Source organism: Lonchura striata, chromosome 4 (assembly GCF_050655825.1).
Source record: "Lonchura striata isolate lonStrDom1 chromosome 4, ASM5065582v1, whole genome shotgun sequence".
In the NCBI taxonomy this organism is placed as follows: domain Eukaryota; kingdom Metazoa; phylum Chordata; class Aves; order Passeriformes; family Estrildidae; genus Lonchura; species Lonchura striata.
The window spans coordinates 60,108,379-60,135,497 of NC_140706.1; the positions used below are offsets into that span (position 1 = coordinate 60,108,379).

A 27,119-nucleotide genomic window follows, 5' to 3' on the forward strand; every position below is an offset into this window, starting at 1 on the left:
GTGCACAGAAGGGTGTGAAAGAAGCCTCACCATTCACACTATTTCCACTGAAGAATGTCCTTTAAGAGGTTGATTTTCAGAACTCTTAATCACTCCTGTAACCAGATAGTTAGACTTGAATATTTATTATATAAGTAAGGCATTAAATACTTATTGTGATTTATAGCTTGGGTTAGGATATTATTTTTAAATAAGCCATGTAAGGTACCTTCAGTCCTGTCCATTCACACACGCATGAGGCAGACTCCAAAATCATGAAATTGGCTTAAAAGCCATGTGCTTAAAAAGTTCATTTGGAAACAGGGGGAATGGAAATTCACTGCCTCCTTAGTTTTTAGTTTGATTTGTGTTCTCAGACTTCTTCCTGCAATCAAGAAGTCCGAAGGTTTGAAATTAAAAAGCTGAAAACCTACTTGCAGTGCTTTATTCTACTAATTTCAGCTTTCAATACACCTCTTATACTTTGCGAGGCTTGTGATTTAATTGCAAGCATTGGCTACACGACATACTAAGATGTGTGCACACAGCTATGTAGTGAAAACTCCACAACATAATGAAATATTAGTTGTAATTAACAAGAGACTGGATTGCTGAGGTTCTGTGGCATGCCTGCAAATGTTTGAGCCCACATTCCTTCCATACAGTCAGCTCTGATGAGGTTCATAAGTCCCTGATGCAGGGAGACTGTGGGAAGAGCCCATATGGGCAGGGAGCAGGGGAACCTGCTGGTGTTCTGGAGAATATCTGCTTTGTTTCAATCTTCAGAGCAGAAAAGGCAATTTTCATATTACACTTATTACATTTGGTGTGTCCCTGGGAGATTTTCCTCTATCAGTTCCAAGAACAATTGCAAGGAAATATTTCTGAGTTTATGAATTTGTAGAGGAAGTGAATTTACCACTTTTAAATATGTTTAAGCAGTTACATTTTTATTCCTCAGATATAGCAAACTGTGTATAGCCTGCCACTTTTTCAGAAGTTACTGTTCTTTTTCTCCTAAGGGAATATGGTTTCTGTAGCTTTAGTGAGGCTCTACCAATTATTACATACCTCATATTTCTAAAGAAGAAATTATGTTTATGTTAGCTATTTTTCTTTCAGGAATTGTTCCATTCAGTACTTAAGTATAGACTGCAAATGTGTGAATTTCCTATTACTTGTTGGGGGGAGGGGAGGAAAATGTTGGCATTAATGAAGGAATAATATATCAGTATATTACAATATTCTGACAACTCTAGTAATTTTTTCTACTTTGAATTTGAATAACTGTCACATTTAGCTAATGTCCATTCAAATGCAAAAGTGTAAATAATGACATCATTTAAAACAGATGCCCAAGTCTTACAACAACAACAACAACAAAATCAGGAATAATGAATAATATTTACTTAAATTTTAAGTTTATTTTAAGTAATGCAATGGACTATTTGAAAAAGCTGTCAGGGGTCTTTGGATTAAATGGGTCCACATCATTTGTGTACTGCATATCTTTGAAAGATGACTTGAAAGATTTGATCCCAGTATATAATTCTGTTACAAATTAACTCAACTAGTAGATATTTGTCTAAGGACAAGGATGCTGATGAGCCAGTCATGCTGAAGCAACAAAAAATGAGTCCATGACTCCTCTAAAACATTTTTGAAGTTTGATTCCAAGAAGCCTTTGCAGACCAAAGGCTTTGTGATAAATGTGCATTTGTCACATGGAAGGGAAAATTGTTTCCTACATAAAACAACTATGGTGATGCTTATTGCTTTTAGGAGAGAGCAACACCAAAATGCATGGTTCCTTTCTTCATGTGAGCCCTAAGACTCAGGAGCAAAACTTTGGTTCTTACAGACAATCACATTTTTGACAAATTGCTACTGCTGTTCTCCTATCATTCCTGGACTGTTTGGGGTTTGGTTTTGTTTTGTTTCAAACAAGTTACAAAGATGGCTTAAGTTCAGAGAGTTTTTCTTAATGAAATCCATTCCACCCAGAAGGTGTTCTCTCTAACAAATGGGAAACATCACTAAATTTAACCTAAAGTCTGAGCATATGGAAAGCTACATAGATGATGTCAGACATTACAAATATTATTTGTACTTGCTAGTTTACTTCAAGGGAAATTATGAGAATGACATCATGATGATGACTGACTAATTTTTATTAGTGTTTTCTCTCTGAAACTCTAGATTTAGAGAAAGAAAAACAGCTTTTAAAATGCCGTATCTGTTATTCTTTTCTAACACTTTGTGATTTTCTTATTTATAAAAGATATTCATATTTTAAAATACTATAGATACTATCAGCTTTTATTCTACTCCTTTGACATGTCAAATATTTTTGTCAAAAAGAAAAAATCATTTAATGCTCATAAAAGATAGGAAATGATCACATCTTCTTTTAAATTAATTGCTGCTTGGGTTGGCCTACAAACCTATAAACTCTGCTGGAAGAGTTGTAGCTAATTTCTTTACAACAGTTTCTTACTCTGGGAATGAATTACGCTGATGAAGGGGTGATGACCAGTTTAGGAATAGCGATACGTTCCTGCAGTCAGCAAAGACAAATCACAGGGTGCCACAACTTTGGAAACATCCAAAATCCACAGAACCCATGGAGTTCTATTTTACAGCAAGAAAGCATAAGCAATGCAGTTTGCATAAGTACTTTTTGCAAAGTGTTGAGTAATTTTGCTGAGCACCTCTTAGAGGATCAGCTCCAGCTCTGCAGGGCTGCTCAGGCACTCTGTTATCTTCAGAGCCAGAGACAGCAGCAGCCAAGGACACCGACCAATAAAACAGTTCTCCCATGGCAAGGCAAGAAACATTCTTCAAGTCCAGACAAAGGGCATCCCTACAGGAGTACTGTGAGGGTCATCAGGGGATGAGATATAATGATTCAAGTCAGCAGGGACTCCACAACTAAAACCTGGTGGGTGGCACAGCAAGCCAGAGAATTGTGGAGAATTCCCCTCCCTATTTTTAGGAACTTAGTACCACCAGACTGCATTCCTGGGTTCTTTACTGAAGACAAGATTAGGCCACAACACCACAAATCTCCATGACCATATTAGTATCTTTCTCCAAACGCTCTTGCCCCATTCAGCACTGTGTTTATGGTTGACCTCAAAGGCAATGGTCTTACAAATGTGTTCATGGTTCAGCATGTTCATGGTTGTTATACATATTAGGACCTTTGTTTATCTGTGAAGACTTGTTTTCATGAGAAATTAATATTTATGGTGTCACAGTGCTTACACACTCCAGGGTACTTTAAATGCTGTACTCCAATGGAGCCATCATATTCATGAATTAATTTAATATGCAAAATTTAAGGATGAATTTAGCATCAATAATCCCTGCCAGATCTGCCTATTTGGCTCTGACTTCTGGCATAAAGTCTCAGCATTGTCGGTCTCAACTTCCATGTAGATATATTGACATTAGGTGTGCGAAGGCAAGGTTCACAATGTAACTCCCATGGCTGAGTTTTAAAAGTCCCACTGGTAAAACTTTTGAGAAATTGCCCCCTATCAGTCTTTGTCACCCTGTTACCTTAGCAATGCTGAGTGAGTAACTGCTCTTATTTCATTCTAGTGCAAAGCAAATAAAGTTCAGTAAATAACTACGGCTTGGTACTGGCATACAGCATTACAAATTTTTACTTCCAGAAAATCCAGCAACATCTTCCATAAATGATGTGTATGTGAGTTCAAAGATAACCAAAACCAAGAGGTCTAGGTCATATCAATGGCATCATTCAGCTCAGCACAAAAGGAAAGTTAGTTCTGAGACCGATTTGCAGAGCAATTCTGAAGAGAGCTATACCACCATGTAATGGCCTATGCTCCAAGGAATGCTCCCCTAACCACCCCCATTTGCAAGATTTTCAAGATAAAAATGAGCAAATGATCTGTAATAGATAATAAACAGCTAATCATTACATCACACATACCACATCAGTTAATATAGATACATTTATTAAACCTCTTTTATATATGACTTAACGTTAAAGCATTCTATTTTATCAAGGATTCAAAGGGATTAGAGTTTAATTTGTTATTTTAGTATACTATACCTTTAAATTGTTGACATATAAGTTGTATAAATAGAAACACCATAAATCTCTTAAAAAATGTACCATAATTTTTTTTATGTATGACCTTTAAGTAACAGCAGTCTGTTGCATAACTCTGCGGGGGAAGTCACATGGTGGAAACCTCATATTTCCTTAAATTTATGGTTGTTTCTTGGTGGTCTAAAAGACTTCTTTCTTTTTTTTTTTTTCTAAAATTGTAATCTTAGTAAATTGTTTAATGTTTGGTCTAATGCAGGTCAGTGTAAGTTCTTATTTAGATTTATAATAGGAAATATATAATGACAGATACCAATGAAGCCTGGCTAATAAAGTCAAGGATACCAGTGTTATGTTACATTATAATGATGTGAAGATAATGCATAACCACCATGTTAGCTACAGACCATAAAATAATCTTTATGAAATCTCAGGGTAATATTAATTAAGAGAAAATTCTCCTTTTTTTCCCAGTAAATTTTTCCTCTTCAATCAGAAGCATTTTTGATTGATAAATCGCCTCATCAACATTGTATCAGATCTCATTTACTGACACCAAAAATCAAGTAAATGCTGAAGTGGAGAGAATTGGCTGCCTCATGTTATCCTTTTTTGCACTAGAAAAAAAAATCAGTGGACTTTGGGCATGTGCCTAAATACTTGCTGAATTAGGGCCTTATGAAACAAAATTTTATATTAAGGTAATGATCATTGCCATTACTTAGAGGAAATTTTACTCTTTACAACTCCAAAAGACTTTGGTTTACACTCAAAGCAGCATTATCAGCATCAACAGAAAAGGTCTGCCTCAAGTTAAAACATGCAAGTCAATATAAGTTTTGTGAACAAGAAGAAATTATTAGTGGTTTTCCACCTCCACTGAAATCTTCAGAATCCAAAATAGGAATTTACACCACTTGGCAGAATAAAAATTAAACCCCACTCAGAAATGTCAATATTTAAAATACGTAGTACAACCATAGTTTAATGAGTTCTATAAAAATACACAGGGCACATACGTGGAGTGCAGTTTTCAAAACCCTTTTCCCCCAACAGTGGAATTGAATGTTTCAGGCATAACAACATTAGTTTATTCTTTACTATAAAATAAATCCTTCTAGATAGTTAGTTCAAAGACCATTTATTTAAGCCTTAAGATATGCAAATCAAGCATGTGTGCACTGTTTATATCCACTCATGTTCCACTTTTTGGGCTACAAAACCAATTATATTTGATGAGAATTTAACCTACAAGGCCAAGGAAAACTGTATTTGTCTAAATGCTGGATGCAAGTGTATGTAGTGAATATGTGCATAACGCATCAGCATAAACAGCTTGGAAAATCCAAACCCTGCAGAGTCATAAATCCTCCCCTGAGAAGCAGATGTGCAAGGCAGATGTGCATGTTCCGCAGGAGATGCAAGTGAAAGCAGTGCTTTGTGTGTCCAGCCTGGCAAAGGAGGAGGGCAGGTTTAGATTTGATATGAGGAAGAAATTCTTGACTGTGAGGGTGAAGAAACACTGGCACAGGTTGCCCATCAATCAAAGATAACCAATGGTGTGCCTTCAGGGTCTTGGTAACATTCTGTTCAGTAGATTTTTGTCATCCTGTCTAAAGGTCTCAGGTGCTATGCAAGTTCAATGCCTACTAAAAATTAATTGAAAATAAAATAACGAAAATTCTTTTTTCCCTTTTTTGCATTCAGACTTCTGGGTCAGCACTAAACAATTAATACATGTTAAATAAATATGTCCAGGAGTGTTTAACAGTGAGAAATCAGATATTTAAAAATTTGCTGAAAACCAAATTAGTACCAAGATACAATAACAGCCATTTTATTATCATTGTATGAGCATTGCTCAGTTAAGAAACAGGTAATTTGTAAAATGAGTGTCTTTGAGCCTGGAACAGGGTTAATCCAGAATCTTGACAGACATGAAAGCCTAGCAAATATTTTATTTTCTCAATAATTTTCTTCAAAAAAGAGCATTTAGAGCCTGAACTTAGAGGAAGGATGATAGTACTCAAAGCTAGTCTGAAGCAGAAGGCAAATGTGCACCAAAAAGAGAGTCTGGAACTTTTTCTTATCCATGCAAGGCATTCATTATCCTCACAAATAACAGAAAAATCAGCACTGCTGGGGCTTTCACAAGTAGATGAGGGTGTCAAGGGAGAGGCAAAAATCCATCCCGCAGGCAGCGAGTCTTAGGAACCTCAGAATGCTGGCAGTGGCTTCGTTAGAAACCAGAGAGCCTTCCTATGCCAAGAACAGACACTAAAATCTCAGACAGTTAATGCCAGAACAGGATAGAGAGGAGTGAGAATATTCTGAGATTTTGAAAACATACTCTCACCAAGTGTGGACTGAAAGGTTTCAGAAAGGGCCAAATGAAATATTTCATTTCAGTGTTGACATTCTTTTAACTAAAACTAATTTCTAAACTGAAAACAACTCATTGAAATTATCCAAATTCCGACTTTTACACGTATTAGAACTGGATGTTTCAAGAATTTCAGAACTATTTCACTTTTTGCCCCCAAATACAACGTGTGACAAGCAAACCTCCCCTTCCATCAGGGAGATCAGGGGCTTGGACAAATGAGCATTTTCCAAAGCTGTCTTTACTCAGAGAGCTTCCAGCCTTTTGTACTGAAGACATTTTTCATAGTAATTTACTAGTTGTCTTAGGACAAATGAGTTCTGAAGTTCTATGTCTGCATTAGCTATTGACACACACGAACATATTCCTCCAATTATTCCATATGCATGCAGTGCCTCACCCTATTTAATTTTTATAACTGAGCATGCTTAACACATTCCTTCTTTGCAATGTCCAAAACTATCTTTGCATTCTCAACAAGAAACATATTTCTCATTCACACATCTTGGGCCAAACCCAGATGGTATTAGTTTCCTACAAGGGTATTTCCTGCATGTCTGAATTGTCAACACGGCTGTGGATTGCCATCATTCTCCTCTTATATACAGATTCTAGTCATGGAGAGCAAACCGTATATCCTCCACCACCCTGGTTTTTCCACTTGGCACATTTCATAAAAATATTCACGTCTCTCTTCAAAATATTAGTATTTTTTCTCACCATTTTAGTTGAGAGGTAAAGACAAGACCTATATGAGGGATCCACAAAAAATCCTTGATTATTTTCACTTCCTCTGGTGTTCACAAAATGTCTGTGGAAAAAATCTGGATATCTCTGGATTTATTTACTCCTCATTTTCAGGCAAAATACATATATTTCTTAAGACTTACTGAAAGAACTAAAATAATTTGGTCACTTAAGGCAGTATTTAAAGCCAAGCTTAACTGCAGCAGTGTAGGTAAGTTGCTAAGTGGCCTTTCTGCCCTTGGGCTGCTCAGCTCCTGGGGCACTGTGAGGTTGAAGGGACTGGCAAAGAACTGGGAAGAAAAATCCTTGGGCAGTATCAGAGAATGCAAATGCATTTTTCTTCCCAGCTGCCATGCAGTACCGTTTCAGAAATGTGAGGGTTCAACACTTAAATGTGTTTATGACCCAGGTACAAACATGATGCACATACATGATTTTTGTTGAAAAAAAGCCATCATAGCCTTTTTTGGATTATTTCTGGATGCATTTGTACCAGGACTCCAAAAAGTGCAGTCCTTATATTTCAAGGAGGTTGATTGACAAATACAGTTCCAATGCCCACACTCACATGTGGAAGCTTAAAACTCAGTAGCAGATACTGGACATCTAAATGGGTTTTCTGTTTGCATTTGTGCCAATAAGACAAGACCATTTACTTTTTGGAATGGCTGAATGTCCAAAGAATGTAGGCATAAACAATTTCAACACTGGAGTAAAAAGACATAGCAGAGTGGCCTAGCCTTCATCCAGTAGTGCTGTTGTATGTCTGCTGGTAAAATCTTGAAGAACATTTACAGAGCTTCTAAATACAAAGTCTGACTTTGCCTATTACGTTTAGTTTAATAATTACTGAGAAAACCAGTAACACATGCAACCAGAATTTGCTTTGAAGATATGACACGTTACTATCAAAACTCTGCTGAATGTTGATGCTAAATAGAAGCTGAAATATGCCTCTCCATGAATCCAGATTTCAGAGTCTAAAAGTTCTTTGGATATTAGAGAGCAGAATAGCATTTTCTTTATTGCTAGGTTTTGCACACATATTTTTTGGCAGCTGAAAATAGTGACATGTTCCCATCTTTCAGGGCCTGCAGGCAAAGCCTCACATTCTACATGGGTCTCTGTCCTCAGGAGAGAACCTCAGACAAGATCATAGGTGCTATATAAGCACCAAATGCAGTAAACCATTTTTTATCCTTCCTGTCTCTCTCCTGTGTTTTTTATGCTACTTGAACTTCTATCACTCAGATTGTCTCCCACTCCCCTACTGAAATCCATTCCGATAATGCAATTTTCCAGTTTCTTACAATAAGAACTAAAGGAGATTTGAAAAATCTTGCTGAAATCACTTTAAAGCCTTTCCTAAGTATCTTCAGAGCCTTACTGACTAAAGCCAGAAATTTGCTTAAGAAATAACCTTCAGTGGAGAAGATTACCTTTATATTTACAGCAAAGATGAGCATAATTTTGGTAAGCCATTTTGATAAGCCACTCTTCTCTCAAAACCATGACAGAGCTCATAAAGGCCACAGTTTAATCCAGGTTATGTTGATTATCATGGTAATACCTGGCAAAGAAATTACAAACGGTGTGGAGTGAATGAAGTGCCTCTACCCTTTATTAATCTCTGGCAAAAGGTATCCTGTTGAAGGGGTGGTTTATAAAATTCTTTTAACCATTTCTTTTGCAAGATGCAGACTGCTAGCAAGTTTTGGCACTTGCTGAGCAAGTTTTAATATCCATTAGCATGCAGACAACAGTAAGGACATGGAGACCAATATAAGGGGAAATCTAAATCTTTTATCCTTCAAGCTGGCTGTGGTTTTCTGTGTTCTCTCTCAGCCCCACAATATTTAAGTGCATAGCTCATGTGAATGTACCGTTCCTCTTGCAACCAGAAAAAGCAAATACCTGCTCTAGTAGGTGACAGTTCAGCACTGGGAGCCAAAGGAGAAAGGCAGAATTGTTTGTAAGAGTATTGTCATCATGGCATATTCCCATTTGCATGCCTCTTTTTTTGAAACTAGTTATTTTTAATGCCTACAATTAAACAGATCAACATTTCTGGTTTTAATTTAATGCAGAGAGTATGATAATTACTGTTATTCTGTTCTGAATTATATCCCTAAATTTCCATATAAAGTGGTCACGGTAAAACAGCATGAATTTGTTTTTGATTATCAGAGTATAGAATTTGTTGTAGGTTCGTTCATTTTACATAAGCACTGTCAAATTTACTCTGTGTCACCATACGTCCTTTTTTTTCCCCCTTTCAGCAGAAAAGAAAATAAGTCTTATAGTTCATTTAAAGTGCTGTAGACTTTTTTGAGGATTTTTATTTTTCCTTAGCGTGTTTTTATCCATAGGAAGGACAAAAATGAAAGCAGTAATTGGCTGAAATGTCATACCATAAAAAAAGAACTTATGTATTGAATTGTAAATCTTAGAGTCTTTTGACAACTCTCTGCCATTAATTTGTATTTTAAACAAAATTAAAAATTGTATTGAACATGCTACTGAAAAATAAAGAGAAGTTTTATGTACATAGTGAGGGAAAGAGAGCATGAGAAAACCAGAAGAGATGGCTGAAAAGATCATAGTCAAATTAGAGCATTGGTAGAACAGCAAGTCACTAAGAAGATTAATTTGTATTGTTTGTGTGTTTACAGAAAAATAAAGTCAGAATCTAAATAGGATGTAAGTTTTAAAAAGTCATTCTTAATTGGAAGAGGTAAAGCCCCAGTTTTGGTGACTGGGAAAAAGGATTATTGGTGTCTTGTCATTGTGTCATGTATTTGTGAATGTTAATGAAACATAGTCTGTTCTGAGCCAGTTTTATTGGACTGCCTACTGAAAGAGTTGTAAAATTTGCCTTTATCACAGAAGAGGTATGGAAAGGTGGGTAAAGCTTCAGAGCAACAGAAAGGAGGAGGAAAAAATACAAAGGTCATCAAGTCTATTCTCCCCTATTAATGAAGAATTTTCATGGTCAGTAAATTTCTGAACACTTACTCCATTCTCATCCACTGGAAGGAAGCTTTCTCTGCTTTCCTAGAAGGCTAATTTTGCAGCACAATAGACCTCAAACCAATGCTGTAGAAAACCTGTCAGGGAAAGACAGTCTGTTGTGGAAGAATGCTGAAGAGGAAAAGTGTAGGAGAGCAGATATGTCAAATAAATAAATAAAAGACCAGAAAGTGGAGGCATGCCAGAGAACTGAGAAGGAGCATACTTATTTTTTACCTTCCCATAGTGGCCTCCGCTGGTGAACCACTCACTGAGTTGCTGGTGGAATGTAAAGCTTCCTTGAAAGTAAATCCAGCTGGGGACAGAGGTGGAATCACCACCTGTGTTCCCAGAGGATAAATGCTGCTTACAGCTCAAGAGGCCTCTGTGGTGCAGGAAAGTGTGTAATTCACGCCTTCCTGAGCCAGCTTTACTGAATGCAATAATCATCTGTTCTTTATTTGAATCTCCCTCTTCCGGGACTGATTTCCACTGTCTTCTGTTATTCCAATTCTCCTAAAGCAGTGCAGTACATAAAGTTTTTCAGTCCAGATGCAGACCTCACATGGGCTCATGGCCACCTCCTTGCAAGCTCACTCGTAGCCCTGTGTCACTCTGCCTCTCAATTATTGGCTGGCTCTGGGCAGTCTCAAGGCTTTCAGCTGCTCCCAACCAATAACTGGGAGAGTTGGGAAAGCAGGATTCCTGCTGTACCAGAAGAGTGTGAAGGAGGCAAGCTGTGGGTTTGTGTTGGGTTGGCATCTGCATTTATAAGTTTCATGTACTTTCTTTAGGAGGACGGGAAGAAAGAATTGTATTATCAGGGGACGAGGATTGTCATTTGGATTAAACTAAAGACTTGCCCAGCAGAACAGCAAAATCTGGAGTTGAGGAATTAAAAAAATAAGTGCAGAGGACTAGGACTAGAAGTGAAAGGTCCTGCATTTAGTGACTGGTATCTTCAAAGGACTGTGAAGGTAAGGAAAAGAAAAAATTATCCCCCCCATGTCAAAATTTTGTCTTTGCTGCAACAGAAGTAAGAAAAAAAATAGGCTTTAAGTTCTAGTGCTGTTAAACATCAGAACAGAAAACTTTGTGATGGATGCACTTTGGCCATTTTCATCTAAATCCTGCCCTGCACCTAACTGAATAAAAAGCATCTCTAACTTCAGTAGGTTTTGTGTTTAAATTCCAAGCCAGAGTACAGTCCTTTAAGTATTTCTCATGTATAAATTTAATTGTAAGGCATTCCTGTACCGAAAGTTATTTTAAAGTCAAGTATTAAAATAGTGCATTTGTTGAAATTAGTAAAAAATAATGAAAATGTTTTTTTAAAAAATCCTTAGATAACTGCAAAGCCCTTTAGAAGGAAGAAAAAAAGTGAAGCTCTACAACACAAGAGGAAAAAGGAAATGCTTTGGAGATAGGGTCTAGTATGTAGACCATACTGAGCCATGACATCAGTGTAATTATTTTCCCCTAAGGTAAATGTCTTATGTTACAAATTCTTCCCTTGCCAGAGGCCTCAGGCCCCACAGATAGCAAAGCACTGGAGTCCTCAACACCCAAGAGGTCTCATAGGAGCTCTGCTCCTGCAGCCTGCCTGCAGCCCAGACAACTTCTGCTCCTTTCATTCTGTGTTTGCTGTATTTCCACCAGTCAGGGGCAGTTCCCTCTTGTGGAGCTCAGAGTAGGTGGTGCAAGCTTGAAGGGCAGGGTGTACCCCTGCAGCAGACCTTGGCAGGCTTCTGCTTCTGCTGGAGTCACGTTTCTGTCCTGTGCTGGGGCCAAATTTCCAAAACATGGCAATTAAGCAAACACTTCCCACTGAGAAGAATACCTGACACTGATCTTCAGCCCTCCTGCATCTCGTTCTGAAGAGTTCAGATGGTGCTGCCTGATAAGAGATTTTACCCTTCACCCATATTTTTTACAAATAAAACTCCTCAAGATCAAACACTTGGTAAGGCAGATTGGTTATGCTATTTATTACATAGGAAATAAACTAAATTAAGGGTGATTATATTACTTCAACAACTTACCCAGCATTTGTGCTATAAGAATAGATGAAAAAAATAAATATATTAGAGTTAAAATAATGAGTGTTGAATTTGCATATTTTAAGCACAACCCCTTTTTAAAAAGGTTGTTACTCCATTCCAACATGAGACCCAGTTTGTCCAGACAAAAAAGTCCAGTATAAATACCATTATATACCCCATATATATATATATATATATATACCCCCATCATATTAGTACTGTTATAAATAAAGTTATAAAGTATAAATACCATTATTTTTAAGTATTATAAGCATTTCAAAATCAATTTTAAAGGAAAACTTGGAATATGCTACCTACATTGTTTACTGTTAAGCTACACAGAGTAATGGAAATAAATGGTCACGTCTGGTTTTGCTTACTAGCATTAATTGCTACTAAGGATACATAATTAAGGGTCATACTTACAATATGATCTCTTCTAAATTAAATAATTTAAAATACCAGTTAAAGCATTCCTGTGTATTTCTCTGTATTTACTATATGTAATAACACATATATTGACATAATTAAATGGCAGAATGTCTTAAAAATAAGTGCAGCATATGTTTCTGTATTACAGAAAAAGTATAGTATCTTAATAATATAATAAAACTTCTGTCTATAATACCAGAGGTATACCAGAGTACGTTTGAAAGCACGCAAATTGGAAGCAGAGCCCACTTCTAAGGAGTGGTTACGTGAAAATAGCACCATTCTATAAAAATCCAGTATTCACATGCCTCACATCCAGTATTCACAGGCAAGTTACTTCTCTTAGTGTTAGGTCAAAATACAAAGTGGATCATTTTGTGCACTTGTTTAACATTTTCACAAGTGTAAATAGATTATAGCAGAAATTACAACACAAAAAGAAGTATCAAAAATATCCTTCAGCTGAGAACTCATACTGCTGCAATATACTTTCAGAACTGACATAATGTAGTTAAACAGCCCTTTAAAAATGAAAAATATAGAAACACTTTGTTTTAATGTTTACTTGGCTTTGTACTGACTTTATGGGATTCTGATTAAATTATTTTCATGGCTGTGGTCTTCAACTAGACCAAACTGGGGTTTAAAGGTCCAAGGTTCCTGGCGCAAGGAAATCAGTTTTGGAAAAAAGTGTAGTATTGGTGCAGAAGGTGTCACAGCCACGAACAGGACAGGGGAATGTTCAAGCTGCAGAGCAGCACAGGCAGACATCGAAAGTGGGAGCTGCCAGATTTAGTTACGACACAAATTTCACATTGGCCCCAGTCCACAGTATGTTTAAGTAGTTAATACTCATTTCAGCCAACCATCATTCTTTGTCTTCAACAGACATCCCAATGGAATACAAAGATTTGTCTCATTCTTCTTGCCCTTCCTTGTACAACTGACAAATATTAATGGTTATTCCATCAAATTCTGCAGTGCAGAATCCCATACAAGCTACTTTGTCATCTACTGTTTGTTGGTGCTGGTTTCATCTAAAGGGAAACTTTCAAAGAAAAGGATGTCAATAACCTTTTAAACTGACAAGAAAAAGATACAGCTATTTGACACATGGTATCCACAGGAAAGCCTGTAAAGCCTGGGATGCTGGTTTCACATCAAAAGTCCATTGATAAAAAACAAACAAACAAACAAACAAAAAAATAAAAAAAAATAATAAAAAAAAAAATGAGGAATATTACATAGATAAAGTCTGAGATTTTGTCCATAATTATTCTGTTTGATTGCACTAAAATTACTACTCCTGAGTGATTTTGCTGGATATCTCTACATTTACCACACAGCATATGAGACAACACTACAGAAAACTATACACTTTCAGGTACATAGAGGACATTTTAAAAGCCATGGAAGTTATGGCAGGGATTTGGTTGGGAACAACAGGTTTTCCAGTCAGTAATAAAGTTGAAAATACACATGAAGAATCAATTTCCAAAACCAGGAAAACAAAATATGGAAAAATTCATCTGGATTTCTAGTTGAACATGAGCCAACTAATGGCTTGATGCTGCACTGATTTCAGTATCTTGGAGGGATATTCACAAAGGTTCTATTAACTGCATGAGTAAATAGATTTTTTAGAATGAAATGTGTCTATCTGACTTTGAAAAACAACAGTGTGACTTTTCAAGAAGCAATAGAAGCAATGCACAAAGTGATACACTGCCTCTAACAATCATGCAAGACAGCAATGAGTGAAAGTCCTGGCCTGATCCTACGAATGCAACTTGTCATAGTCCTTGCAGGTCCTGTATTTCATTCATTGTTCAAATTCTTGCTTCATGTGTACTTCATTAAAAGCTCTTAATTTAATTTTCACCTGTTTACGCTTTCAACAACTTCACTTTCACACTAAGACGGCTGCCATGGCATCAAGCACTAAATAAAATCTTCAGCTCAGTAACAAAAAGATCTTTTCTTACTAATACTTTCAATAACTCACCTTGCATGGCAGACTTAGTGTGACTCACTGACATTCCTGGGCCCTTAAATGAGTTGAACTCATCTCTCAGGAGAAGAAATAGGACTGTCTTTGTCTGGGCACAACAGATAGAATCATTCCTCAGGAATCTTTGAAATATGCTTTCCTGTTCCCAAAGCAACTGATTTGCCTCCCTTTGCTTCAGACTTTATCAGTGCAACTTGGTCAAAGCTCTTAGAAACTCAAACAATAATATCTACAATCAGTTCAGACTCGGCTGCAGAATTATTTTTGGCTCATAAGGGAGAAAGAGCTGGATTGGCAGTCCCTTCATCCATGATGACTGCAACTGATTTGGCAGCTCTAACTAGACTTTCAAAACTAACCTCTCTGATAACTCACTGAAACAAAATTTTTCTAGCAAACAAACTAGTAAATTTTGTCTGCCTCTACATTAGCAGGATCCAGATTTCATTGTACAAATCTGTTTGTATGGAAATCTCTTGACCTATTTACATCTCCATTTCTGACTCAGGTTTCTCTTTGGTGGTTGTGATTAAAAAGGAAGTATGGCAATCATGTTGAATTAAAATAAATTAAAGCTGTGCACTTTCCCAATTAGGCCCTTTGTGGGATGACTTTCAACAGGAAGGCAGGCCCATCCATCACTCTGAAGTGCAAATACATTTTAAAGCTTCATTCTCTCTTATAATTTCAAATTTCATAGTTATTTATTTTGGGTGTGGTTAGAGTTGCAAAATGTCTCCTTATGGGTGCAGAGCTGGAGCACTTGAATCTACAGCAGAGTCACTGATTCTAGTTTTGAAGGGCTGGCAAGTCCTGAGTCAAACCCCAAAATATCTATGACCTTGTGAATAATCACATATATTAATTGAATTTGAATTATTAACTATGTGCTGTGTTTATTTCCGTGCCTCAGCTTCGCTCCCTGTATTGCGTCAAGAGCAACAAATTAATCTAAGTTTTATTCTTCATTTATACAAATACAGTTTTAGGCAGAGTAATAGTACATACATTTCTAGAAGCTTTTTAGTAGCCAAAAAGAAAATAGCCTTCTATTTAAGTTGACAGGGTATTTGCATTGTCACAGTACATTACATGGATTGGATGTTTAACATATAACTGTACTAATCTTCATGGCAAACATAATAACAAAAGCAAGTTGTTCTGAGAATTTTCTATTTATATTAAAAAAAAAACAACAAAACAACAAAAAACCTATCCAGTGAGGGACCACATGTAAAACTATGGTTTCTCTGCACACAGACCAAGGCTGCTTATTACCTACAGTACACCAGCTATGATGAACAGACCACCATAGTTGTGACAACTGATGTTGCTGCCTCCAGGGTAAAACAAAGGTTTACATATTACACAAGCAATTTAACTGTTTTCTAAACATATTGCCAAGACAGTGGGAGTTGGCAGCCAGCACTGTGTTTTAGGTTTTGGATACTTGGATTAGAAGTGACTGCTGATTATAGACCTTTTTATTCGTCTTCTACGAATTACAAGCAACCTAGTAACCCAGCAAAGAATCCTTCAGAGCACTTAAACTTGTCTTCATGGCTTCCCAAAGATTACATACACAAATCACTCCACAAAAGTGGCGTAACAGACTTGTGCATAGATAACTACATAAGGCAATTGTCTTGTTCTAACTCTTAAAGACTTCCCCAAAGTGAAATGTTTTATAATCCTTTTTGTGCAGTAGTCAGGAAAGAAATAAAAGAGTTTGGGCATAGATTATCCACAAGAAAGAAGCTTTTTTTTTTTTTTTTTTTGGGTTCCAGCTGAAACACAATAAAGAACATAATTAACTTCACAATTCTTTGTGTTTTTCATTTGACTGCAGGGAGGAGATGAAAGAGGACTGTTAAGCCTTGCATTCCACCCCAATTACAAGAAAAATGGAAAGCTGTATGTGTCTTATACCACCAACCAAGAACGGTGGGCTATTGGACCTCATGACCACATCCTTAGGGTCGTAGAGTACACAGTATCCAGGTATCAGTAGAAGTCTAAAATTAACAAACTCTGTATTTCTCAGCAACCTCTGCACTTTAGTATTTCTGATTTCTAAAATGAATATGAGGTTTACAATGTATAAACTTGGGCACCTGCAGAAAAACTATTGTGGATTTTATTTCAAATAGTAGTTTTGGAATGACAGTAAGTACACAGGCTTTTTTCTTTTTAAGACTTCTTTTCAGTTATTCTGTCATTTTTTAATTATAATTACTTCCTGCTTATTGTGTATAGGCAGTGAAGTAATTGTTTGTGAATGCTAGAAAATTGAAATTTCTCAGAAATAACTGTTAGGCATTTTTCCACCAAGTTACAACATCCACATCTCAAAGTATAATTTGAATTAGTCAAGTGTATTTTCAGGAAGAAGAACGATAGTGAACTGTGAAAACTGTTCATATCTTTAACTCACAGGAAAAATCCACACCAAGTTGACATGAGGACAGCAAGAGTGTTTTTAGAAGTAGCAGAACTACATCGAAAACATCTAGGAGGACAGCTGCTGTTTGGCCCAGATGGTTTCCTATACATTTTTCTTGGAGATGGCATGATCACTCTAGATGACATGGAGGAGATGGATGGATTAAGGTATAAAAACTACCAGTGGATAGACTTCTATTATTGTTCTCAAAGGCCTCTTTGGCTTGGGAGAATTGCAGGTGTTCCTGTGGTTTTTAAAATATTTTTTAAGTATAAGGGTATACTCAAAACCCAGACCAGAGGGCAGTTGTAGTACCTGATTTTAAATTAATGGAATGGAATTAATTTAAACATTACATAATTTCATGTTTATGGTAAGAGTCTGCTCTTCTACTTTTCCTTTCTCCCATCCCAATCACAAATATAAGTTAAAACATTTTGGTTTCTCCTATTTCATATCATGAGAAAGTTCTGAATCCTTACAAAAAGATATGAACATCTACATTGAAACAATACCATTTTTTTCTCATTTGCTTTCTATATAATTAGTCTTTGGATTGTATTGTGACAAGATATCATTGAATTCAAGAGTAGAATCCAAAGTGTAAGCAAAAAGCACTTTGTAATTACAAAGTGTTTATATCCATAGTTATTCTAGATGACACACAGTATAAAAGAGTTAGTAGCCTTATACTTGAGGCCCTTAAAAATTTTGATGTTTGGAAAGTTGTTCTTATGATCAAGTTGCTTCCCAACAACATGGTTGGAGGCATTTTAGTCTGCACATAACAAGGCAAGATATTTGTAAAACTGAATTTTTGAAAGGTTCTGCTACTCTTCTTTGGACTTGCATCCACCATGGAATCAGTCTCTAAGTGATTAATCAGTCAAGTGGGTCATTATTTTCCTGGTTCACTCTAGCATTATATGGAGTAAATCTATCAGTAAAACACCTTTTAAAACCCAATTATTTTACCCTCCAACTCTCTCAGTGATTTTACAGGTTCTGTATTGCGCCTCGATGTCAATACTGACCTGTGCAATGTCCCTTACTCCATCCCACGGAGCAATCCACATTTCAACAGCACCAACCAACCTCCTGAGATTTTTGCACATGGCCTCCACAATCCAGGCCGGTAAGTAAGTTTCAACTAAACTGAAATTAGTCTGGAGCAGACACTATTTTCAACCAGTTTTAGGGGGTTTTTTTATACAGACAGGCAGCAATATTTCAATTATAAAAGCACTTGTGAACTTTTTGATTCTTCCTCTCCTCCACCTCCGCACATATGTGACATATGTCACAGTTAGAAACAAATGTACATTGGCAAAGGGGAACTACTACAAGTCAAGACCAAAATGACAGAAACAAAGTACAGAATTTTTAGCTTTAGTAAGCAATAAAATAACTACCTTTGTGAAAGAAAAGAGCTTAAAGCAGAGAATTGGTAAAGTACGCCTGAAATGGAAATCTTGACTGAGAAAAAAAGGCACGTGGAAAACAAATGAGAACATCTGGTGATATCTAAACAATAGCAAGGAGGAGAACAATGCTTTAACTAAACAACACATAACTCAGCAAATTGGGTGGGTGGTAGTACTGAAGTGACATTTAAAGTCTTGGTTTGAAAAAAAAAACAGAAAGTCAAGTTGTTCAGATAAGTACTTGACCCTTGGACTTTTTAACAGTCCAAAATTCCTACACCATATAAGTTCATTTCGTTTAAGGCACTATTCTTTTTAGGTGCTGTAGTGCAGACTGCATTATATCACTAGGGAAAAATAGTTTTATTTCACATTTCATAGAAATGTGTAGGAATGGGAAAGTTGTATTATCTCCTGTATATAAATCTAACACATTTCTCATGTATTTTGGCTCAGCATGAAATAAGTCCCTCAAATGAAACAATAGGCACCACAAAGAAACAACAACACTTTAAAATGTAATGTTTCATACTGATAGTTACATGTTATGAACTCACCTTTCTCATGGATTTTCTCTTTTTTGTTGTTTTAAAGGTGTGCTGTGGACCGGCACCCAATAGATGTAAACATCAATTTAACTATACTTTGTTCAGATTCAAATGGAAAGAACAGATCTTCAGCAAGGATCTTACAAATAATAAAGGGCAAAGACTATGGTAAGTTCTATCCAGGGTAAAGTTGCTGGCAAAGTCAGGTTCTATTTCCATGGAATAATTAACAGAAAGCAGAAGAGATTATGTAAAGGCCTGTATAGCCATGATAGGAAACTTACAGCATAGATGGGATAGACAATTTATCTGAGATGGAAGTGAAATGTCTATCTTTTCAAAAGAAATCTTCGATGTAGAAGCGGATAAAAGATGCAGGCCAAAATCAAATTGAAATGACTCAACTTTGTTCTTGTTGGTGTAGAATATAATGTAAATAAGATTTAACAAATTTGACAGTTGCTAGTCTGTCAAAGATCTCACTGTTGCTGCATATTTTGGCTCATAAAGAGAATATTTTGGAATATCAGGAAATGATGAAAACATATTCTTAGTCTTTCACAAATAATTTTTTGAGACAGAGAATGGAAACCTCATGTAATATGCCTCTTATAATGGAAAAAGTGAGATAGACAACAGCAGACCACAACCAAACAGGGAAACGACTGAGTTCTGTTTAAATGTTACTAAAAATAAAAAACTTAGAAAAAGGCACTATGCTTCTACTTCATAATAAATTGCTCGTTTAGATTAGATTATAAAAAGATAAATACACTCAATTAGGGACTTTAAAATATTAAAGTTCTTCATGCTCTCTCTGAATCAATATGATTGCCAGTCACAATTTCAGTTTGATGTTTTACTCTGGTGCTCACCAAGGTCCCTTGCTAGTTCAGGGAAGCCAGGTGACACTTCTCTGAGCTATCACCTGCCTTGACTGCCCGTTTAGCAGCTTGTAAATTGCTGATGGCAACATGAGATAAATGCCAATGGTGTGTAAAGGCATTGAGAAGTGGCCTGTCTCCTGGAATGTAGCATTTCCCTTTCTAATCACATCCCTAGGTTCTCCCACCTGTACTTCCCTTAAAGGCAAAGCAGTTGTGCTGGCTGGCAGAACAGTACACAATAGCATAATGCAATTGTACTACTTCAGTTATTGCATGAATTTTCTGTGTCCATTTTATAAAAGCCAAACCAAAGAATAATATTTGGTTAACCACTGCTCCAATGGAATTTTGACTGCATCCTTATTGCAGAGTAAACTAAGCAATATTGTGTCTATCCCAAGCAGCTTGCCAATATTAGTACTAGGCTGTGGGTCAATGGCTTCAATAAAGAGTTCATTGTTGTTTTCTCCTCCATAAAATTTCAGCTCTAATTCATGTAGAACAATCTGCGAAATACATTTATCAAAGACTTAAAGATAGTCCTCTGACTAAAAAATATTCCTACTGGAAAATGGTCTACTAGCTGTGGCTTTTTTTTAAATAATGCAGCTAACATGTCAAATGGAGCCTACTTGTAGCCTAAGTGGTATTTGATTACATGAATAGGAACATGTACACTGAAACCTTCTTGAAAAATTGTTTGATAACACTAAACTCTGTGGTTGTGTGAAATAAAAAAAAGGGGGGGGAAGTATAGGAATTTCAACTACTACAGCAGCATAAAATAAATTACTATGAGAAAATACAACCAGTAATAGTAGTGTTTTATGGGATATGACACACATACTGTGTTTAAAACTGTGACTTGGAAAGTTTCTTAAACCATTGAAAGGATTTCAAAATTAATTCTAATGAAAATCACTGGAATTTCTGCACTGGACTCTACAATGAATGGGGGTAATTTTGTTCCTGAAGTTCAGGAGATCCAGTCTGCAGACTGGATTGACATGTAGAAATGAATAGCAGTAATCACACTAGTTTCAATGGAAGTCCAGCCTAATCTTTATGTAGTTTTATTTTTCCACCTTGTGCACATGGAGGAAAGCAATTATAGCCTCTCCTTTTGAAATTTTTAATGGATTCTTTTACAAACAGACTTTGTTTTAATTTTCTGATTTTTTTTTAACAACTCATTTCTGGCAACACATCTTGAATCCTGAGGAATCTTTAAATGGAATTAATCTCTTTCCTTGAAGCAGTAACCTTTCCCTAAATGTGCATCGATATGACAGTGCATATGATCTAATGCTATGGTAGTTCCTTTTCAGAGAGTGAGCCCTCCCTTCTAGAATTCAAACCATTTAGCAGTGGCTCCCTGGTTGGTGGATTTGTGTATCGGGGCTGCCAGTCGGAGAGGCTCTATGGAAGTTACGTGTTTGGAGACCGCAATGGGTAGGTGTTGTACAGCTCACTCCTAAACAAAAATGCATGTGAAGTGGATTTAGTCACTCAGCTGCCTGTATGAAGCCACACCAACAGTCTTGTGTATTGTGTCACTTGACCAGTTCATCAGTATGGTAATGCATGTCAGATTCTAGATCTGGGAATAAAATAGCACAGCATTCTAATGAATGGTGACATACAGAACATACCTAATCCTTGCAAAAAGGTGAGGATGTTGAAAGACAAGGAACTGCACAGATGTATCTATGAAGCTACTTGCAGCAAGTGTTTACTTACTTATCTGAACAATGAAAACCCTCTGTTCAAAATGTAATGTAACTTTTTTTTTTTTTATGTGTTTGTGAATGTAGAAATTTTTTAACACTGCAACAGAGTCCTGCAACCAAACAGTGGCAAGAGAAACCCCTCTGTCTTGGCAACACTGGCTCATGTAGAGGTTTCTTTTCAGGCCCTGTCTTGGGATTTGGAGAAGATGAATTAGGTAAATACCAAAGGAGTTTTTCTTAAATTATAAAGCTTATCAGTAATTCCTGTAGAAGTATTCATAATTATAGTAAATGTTTAAAAATAAGGCTATCTGTCCTTTGCCAAAGCTGTCTACACTGCTCTCAGTTACACCTCAGCAGCCTTATAGGAAGAACTGAGATGAGAATGTGTTGCTGGAAGGGGCAAAAATCCTTACTGTGTCTCACATGCTGTGAACTGTAGCACTCCCTATGACAAAATGTATAAAATATTTGTTTTTATTTCCAGCATTACAGAATTAAAGGGCAAAGATATCGAATGAGCAGTCTGATCCCTCTTCTCCCTTCCTCACCAATTTAACTTTTTTAATCAATTCTATACTATATGAAAAAAACTCTCATAATAAAATGTTTTTCACATTTAACATCAATTTCGGGGAAGTGCTTATATAAATTTTCAAATATCAAATGATTCTGTTGTATATTTCAGCATTTCTTCTGAAGTTTTTTTCAACTCATTTGGCAAATACAACCACATCACAAAAGTCATGTATTTCTTAGGAAAGGAGAAGTAACTTATTGCACTGTTTTCCCTAGGTGAGATTTACATATTATCAAGCAGTAAAAGTATGACACAGCCTCACAGTGGAAAACTCTACAAGATCGTTGACCCAAAAAGGTGAGTATTGCACTTCTCTTTGGGGTCAGCCTTTCCTTCAATAGGTTAAAAGCCAGAAGGTAACAGCAGTTTTCTTCATGTGGCTGAATTATACAATACGGTTGTTCAATAACAAGCAAAATTCCCAATGCAGGGGCATCCCTAAAAGCAAATGGTCCAGCAGCAGCAAGCAGAAGAGATTCACTGTCTCTTAGGAAGTTAATGTCAGAATGACAGAAGGGTAACCAGCACTAACTTCTGTGAATTTTTACACTTTGACATTGTGCTGAAAGCTGCCCACTTTCCCACCTAGATGTATATTCTTAGCATGTTTTCATAGAGAAGTAGACCTACTTAATATGGAACCATATGGACTGGTAGAAGATGCTCCTGATAATTCTGAAGTCAAATGGTTTGTAAGTACCATAGAAAGTTATGCAGCATCAGTGGAAGGCTGGAATTCTCCCCAGTGCTGCTGCTTCCTCACTGCCACTGTGGTGGGACAGAGCACAACAGGAGCTGCCTCCAAAGATCAGCACTGTGTGACAAACCTGTTCTGTGTACTAAAAAGCAAGTACAGAAAATAACCTGTCAGTCCTAGCCAGGGTCAGTTTGGCCATAAGTAAGTTCTAAGGGATGCATTTAGTCTTTCCCAAACATCTTCTGTTGTACAGGAGATACCACCAATGGACAATATCAGAGAGGACTCAGTTCTCAGAGGGTGTGATTGTCACTGCTTAATAATATTGAACACACCCCTTCCATATCCCTTCTATTACCTATCTCTCCCTTGGCAGGCTTGGAGCACCAAGGAGGGAAATCCTCTGTCCTTGGACTCTGTGCCAGAAATACATGAAATTCTTTAACCGCTCTTAAAGAGCTGCTTGCAAAGGGTTTTTAAATCCCACTCAAGTGATTTATAAGAAATGGAATTAATAGGATTGTTCTAATTATTTAGGCTAATTTACCAGTTGTAAAATGAGGATAAATTAAAATTATGAAGCCAAAGTTCCTCAAGGCATGATCTTTGCAGAGCAGCTGGAGGTATGAAAATATTAAGGAATCTGGAAGGACTGCAAAAAGCCAGTTCCCAACATGACCCAGGGGCCCCAGCAGCAATAAGGGCTGATGACTAGCAGATAGACACTCACTTTAACTGGGGGAATACCATGTTCCTCATGATGGATCTTGCTGCTCTATTGGACCAAGTTCTGACTTGTAAAAGTAGAACTTCCATCCTGCAAAAGTATCAGAAATCAACACAAAATAAGACAGCCAACAGAAGTGAAGTTTTTGTATAATTACTTTGACCTCATCACACCCTACAAAAGCAGCTGCCTATTTGTTCAGCATCTACTTCAGCATGTTTCTCCATGGGCATCAGATACAGTCAAATTTCCATTTTTGGCTTTGCTATTAATGGAGGAATTTATTTCCTTGTCAGACTTAAATTCTAAACATTGTTAATGGGATAACAAAGGAATACAACAAGAAAATCATAACACTGGATGCACACTGGGAATAAGTTAGAGTTTCAGGGGTAGTGGAGTTTCAGTGTTTTATAATTGTATCACCCCAAAACTACAGCAAATAATGTGGAAGCAGATGTTACTGCAGGTTGGCACAGTCTGTCAGTCAAGGCTATTATGTATGTTTTATTTATGCTTTCTGGTATTGAAAACATTTTTTAAGAACAAAACTTGCCATTCTTCTTGGGATTGTTTAGTCTGTTGGTGTATGGTTTTAAGTGAATTTTACACCCTAAATCCACTATTAGTATCTAATTACATGGGGCTGCCTTGTTTGACCTCAGCTTTTTGTTCTTGTTACCTCTTCCAGTAGGGTGGTCTTCAGCTGACATACCTGAAAGGCCAGACCTCCCATTGCTGCACTCATGGTTGGCTGTTTTCATGCATGGAAAAGGGTCAAGACTGTGTTTGGTTACTGGTGAAAGTAACCAGAAAACTATAAAATACTTTTGTAAATTGGCACACAGTTGAAATTAAACAGACTGTGGCAAAGGGATATAGTTTTTGGTAACACTTCTCAGAAACACAGGATCATTTTCATTCAGGCAGTTTTGAGTTTTGATGTCTTTCAGTCTCACACTACTACAGCTTATAAGGGAAGGCTAATGAAAGACTTCCACAATAGAGCATTGCAGATGTATTTACCATTCCATGCTGTGTTCATACCGCCCATGTAAACAACTTAAAAATTCCATGGCTTTGGAAAATGTTCATGTAAAGTTTTAGTAACAAAATATTGTTATTTGCAAGATCATATTCTTTTCAATGTTAATATTTTGATGCTTCTCCTCATGGTGTGCACCACACCAATACAACAAATATTCACATAAACCCTACTACACTAAGCTTTGTAGAACACAAAGTAAAGATGCTTCAGGTGGAGTATGAGTAGCAGGTAAAAATAAAATTATGAAACTATTGATTTGTCTTATGTCTTAGAAATTCATTACTTACTAAAAAAACCCCGGTGCGAGGTGGTCCCCAGCAGACTTGTTAATTTGCAAAGAGAATCTTCCATGCCTGGGGCAGTGTAGAAGAACAATATTATCATGCCTTGAAGTAGCCTCTTGCTGGAAATTAACAATTCTATGCAAAACCAGCCTTCTTCTGCTAGTGGTCATTTGTAAGCTGCTGCAAGCTTAGAAAATTATTCTTTTATTTTAAAAAATAAACATTACATGAAGGATCAGGGTTTTATTTCTTTTGATCTTTTTATGATCATAGAAACATTAAGGTTGGAAAAGATCTCCAAGATCAGCAAGTCCAACCTTTGACAGATCAGCACCTTGTCAACTAAACCAGAGCACTGAGTGCCATGTCCAGGTGTTTCTTGAACACCTCCAGGGATGATAATTCTACCACTTCCCTGAGCAGCCTATTCCAATGCTTAAAAACCCTTTCAGTTAAAAAATACTTTCTGGTGTCCAACCTGAACTTTCCCTGGCACAGATTGAGGCCATGTCCTTTTGTCTTGTAGAAAACTATTGCATAATCTAACAAAGCTCCTATTTTTCTTGTCTCAAATGTAGCTTAAGACAGAAATCTATTACTTGGACATAGAAAAAAATCACATTAAGTGGGCAGATTAAAACATTAGGAGAGCAGAAGATGAGGGTAATCCAGAGAACTCTCTGCATTATCTTCAATACTCGGCAATTGGAAAGTCCCATCCTACAACAATCCTTCAGGTGTAACAGAGGTGTTAAACTGAGGTGATATATGACAAAATGATGAACATGATCAACAGAGAGGTTCTGAATCCCACAATTTTCAAAGCAGTTTGAAATACAGAATTCCAGGTACCACAGTAAAACTTTTATTCAGTTCTTCCGAATACTTCATATCAATAACTAGACTGCCACTGAAAGCACAGAGTGAAATAATCCTTCTCTTTGTAAAAAGGTTGTTATAATGATACATTAGTGCCTGAGAGCTCACAGACAACAAAGTGATTTTTAAAAAGCCCTAAGCATGTGAAGTGCTGCAAAATATAGGTATACTACATATAACCAAAAATCCCATTGAGTAATGAGTATAGCCAATAGCATATTTAGCTTTGAGGATGGAGGAGATGTGGGAAACATTAAAAATTACAGGCACACAAAACCAACATTGGGCACATTAGTTAAACTGCCAGTTAAAAGACATTCTTAAGTTAAAACTGCCTCTGAAAAATATTTCCACAGTTTGACAATTATCAAAAAACCCCATTACCACAACTATCAGGGATTTGAACTAGTGAGGAAATACAGGGAGAAAGACTTACATTCTTCTAAACTAAAAGGTAGGGTTAGTCAGATATCCTGAAGGTCAATGAAAATACTAGCATTTTATAAATTGTTTCTGTGACGAAAGACCAAAATCTCTTTATTTTCTAGTTTTCTACTTTCTGTTTCATAATTTTTCTGTTATGTTTTTCGTAACTTTTATTTTATGTTTTCTGTTTCAAAACATGCATACTAATATCATTCAAAAAATTACTGATGAACTGAAAAGAAAAAACAATTAAGTAAACAGTGCTGTAGAAAATGTACAGAGGTCAAAAGATTCCAGTTAGTCAATAACAGAGAAAATAGGAGACAAACCCATTAGAAAAGAAAAAGTAATCATTTTTCTAGCATGATGAGAGGAGAAAATCAACTGTGAAAATGAATATTTTATTAAGTAAGATCTGTTGATAGGTGCATACAGTCTGTAATTTAAACATCATTACTAGACCAAGAAGTAAGAAAATAAACTTTGTAGGGTGGAAGAACAGCCATAAAGAGGCTTTGTAAGTCTTCTTTTAGAGTACTTACAATATGATAACTTTAATTTCTAAGGAAATTACATATAAAAGGAAAGATATCCAGAGCCAAGTCTAGAAATGACAGACAATGCAAAAGTTTTCCTTTTAAAAGATGTGCCGTGAAGTCTTAAGTGTGAAGCTTTAAGAGTTTGCCACCCTCCCTACAGTGATTCCAAAGGGGAGGAGTAACTGTTCTGACCAGGATGGCTCACTGAAACCAGCAGGTG

At 36.5% G+C, this 27,119-nt stretch overlaps 1 protein-coding gene across 1 annotated transcript in view; it reads left to right on the forward strand.

Annotated features, from left to right (window-relative positions):
• HHIP (hedgehog interacting protein) overlaps positions 1-27,119 on the forward strand; it is a 68,827-nt gene that overhangs the window by 32,611 nt on the left and 9,097 nt on the right. Inside the window, exons 5-11 of the mRNA XM_021549227.4 lie at positions 16,537-16,688; positions 17,124-17,297; positions 18,122-18,265; positions 19,149-19,270; positions 21,318-21,441; positions 21,804-21,934; positions 22,515-22,596. Of these exons, the coding sequence (XP_021404902.3) occupies positions 16,537-16,688; positions 17,124-17,297; positions 18,122-18,265; positions 19,149-19,270; positions 21,318-21,441; positions 21,804-21,934; positions 22,515-22,596 (929 nt within the window). The remainder of the gene's footprint in view (positions 1-16,536; positions 16,689-17,123; positions 17,298-18,121; positions 18,266-19,148; positions 19,271-21,317; positions 21,442-21,803; positions 21,935-22,514; positions 22,597-27,119) is intronic.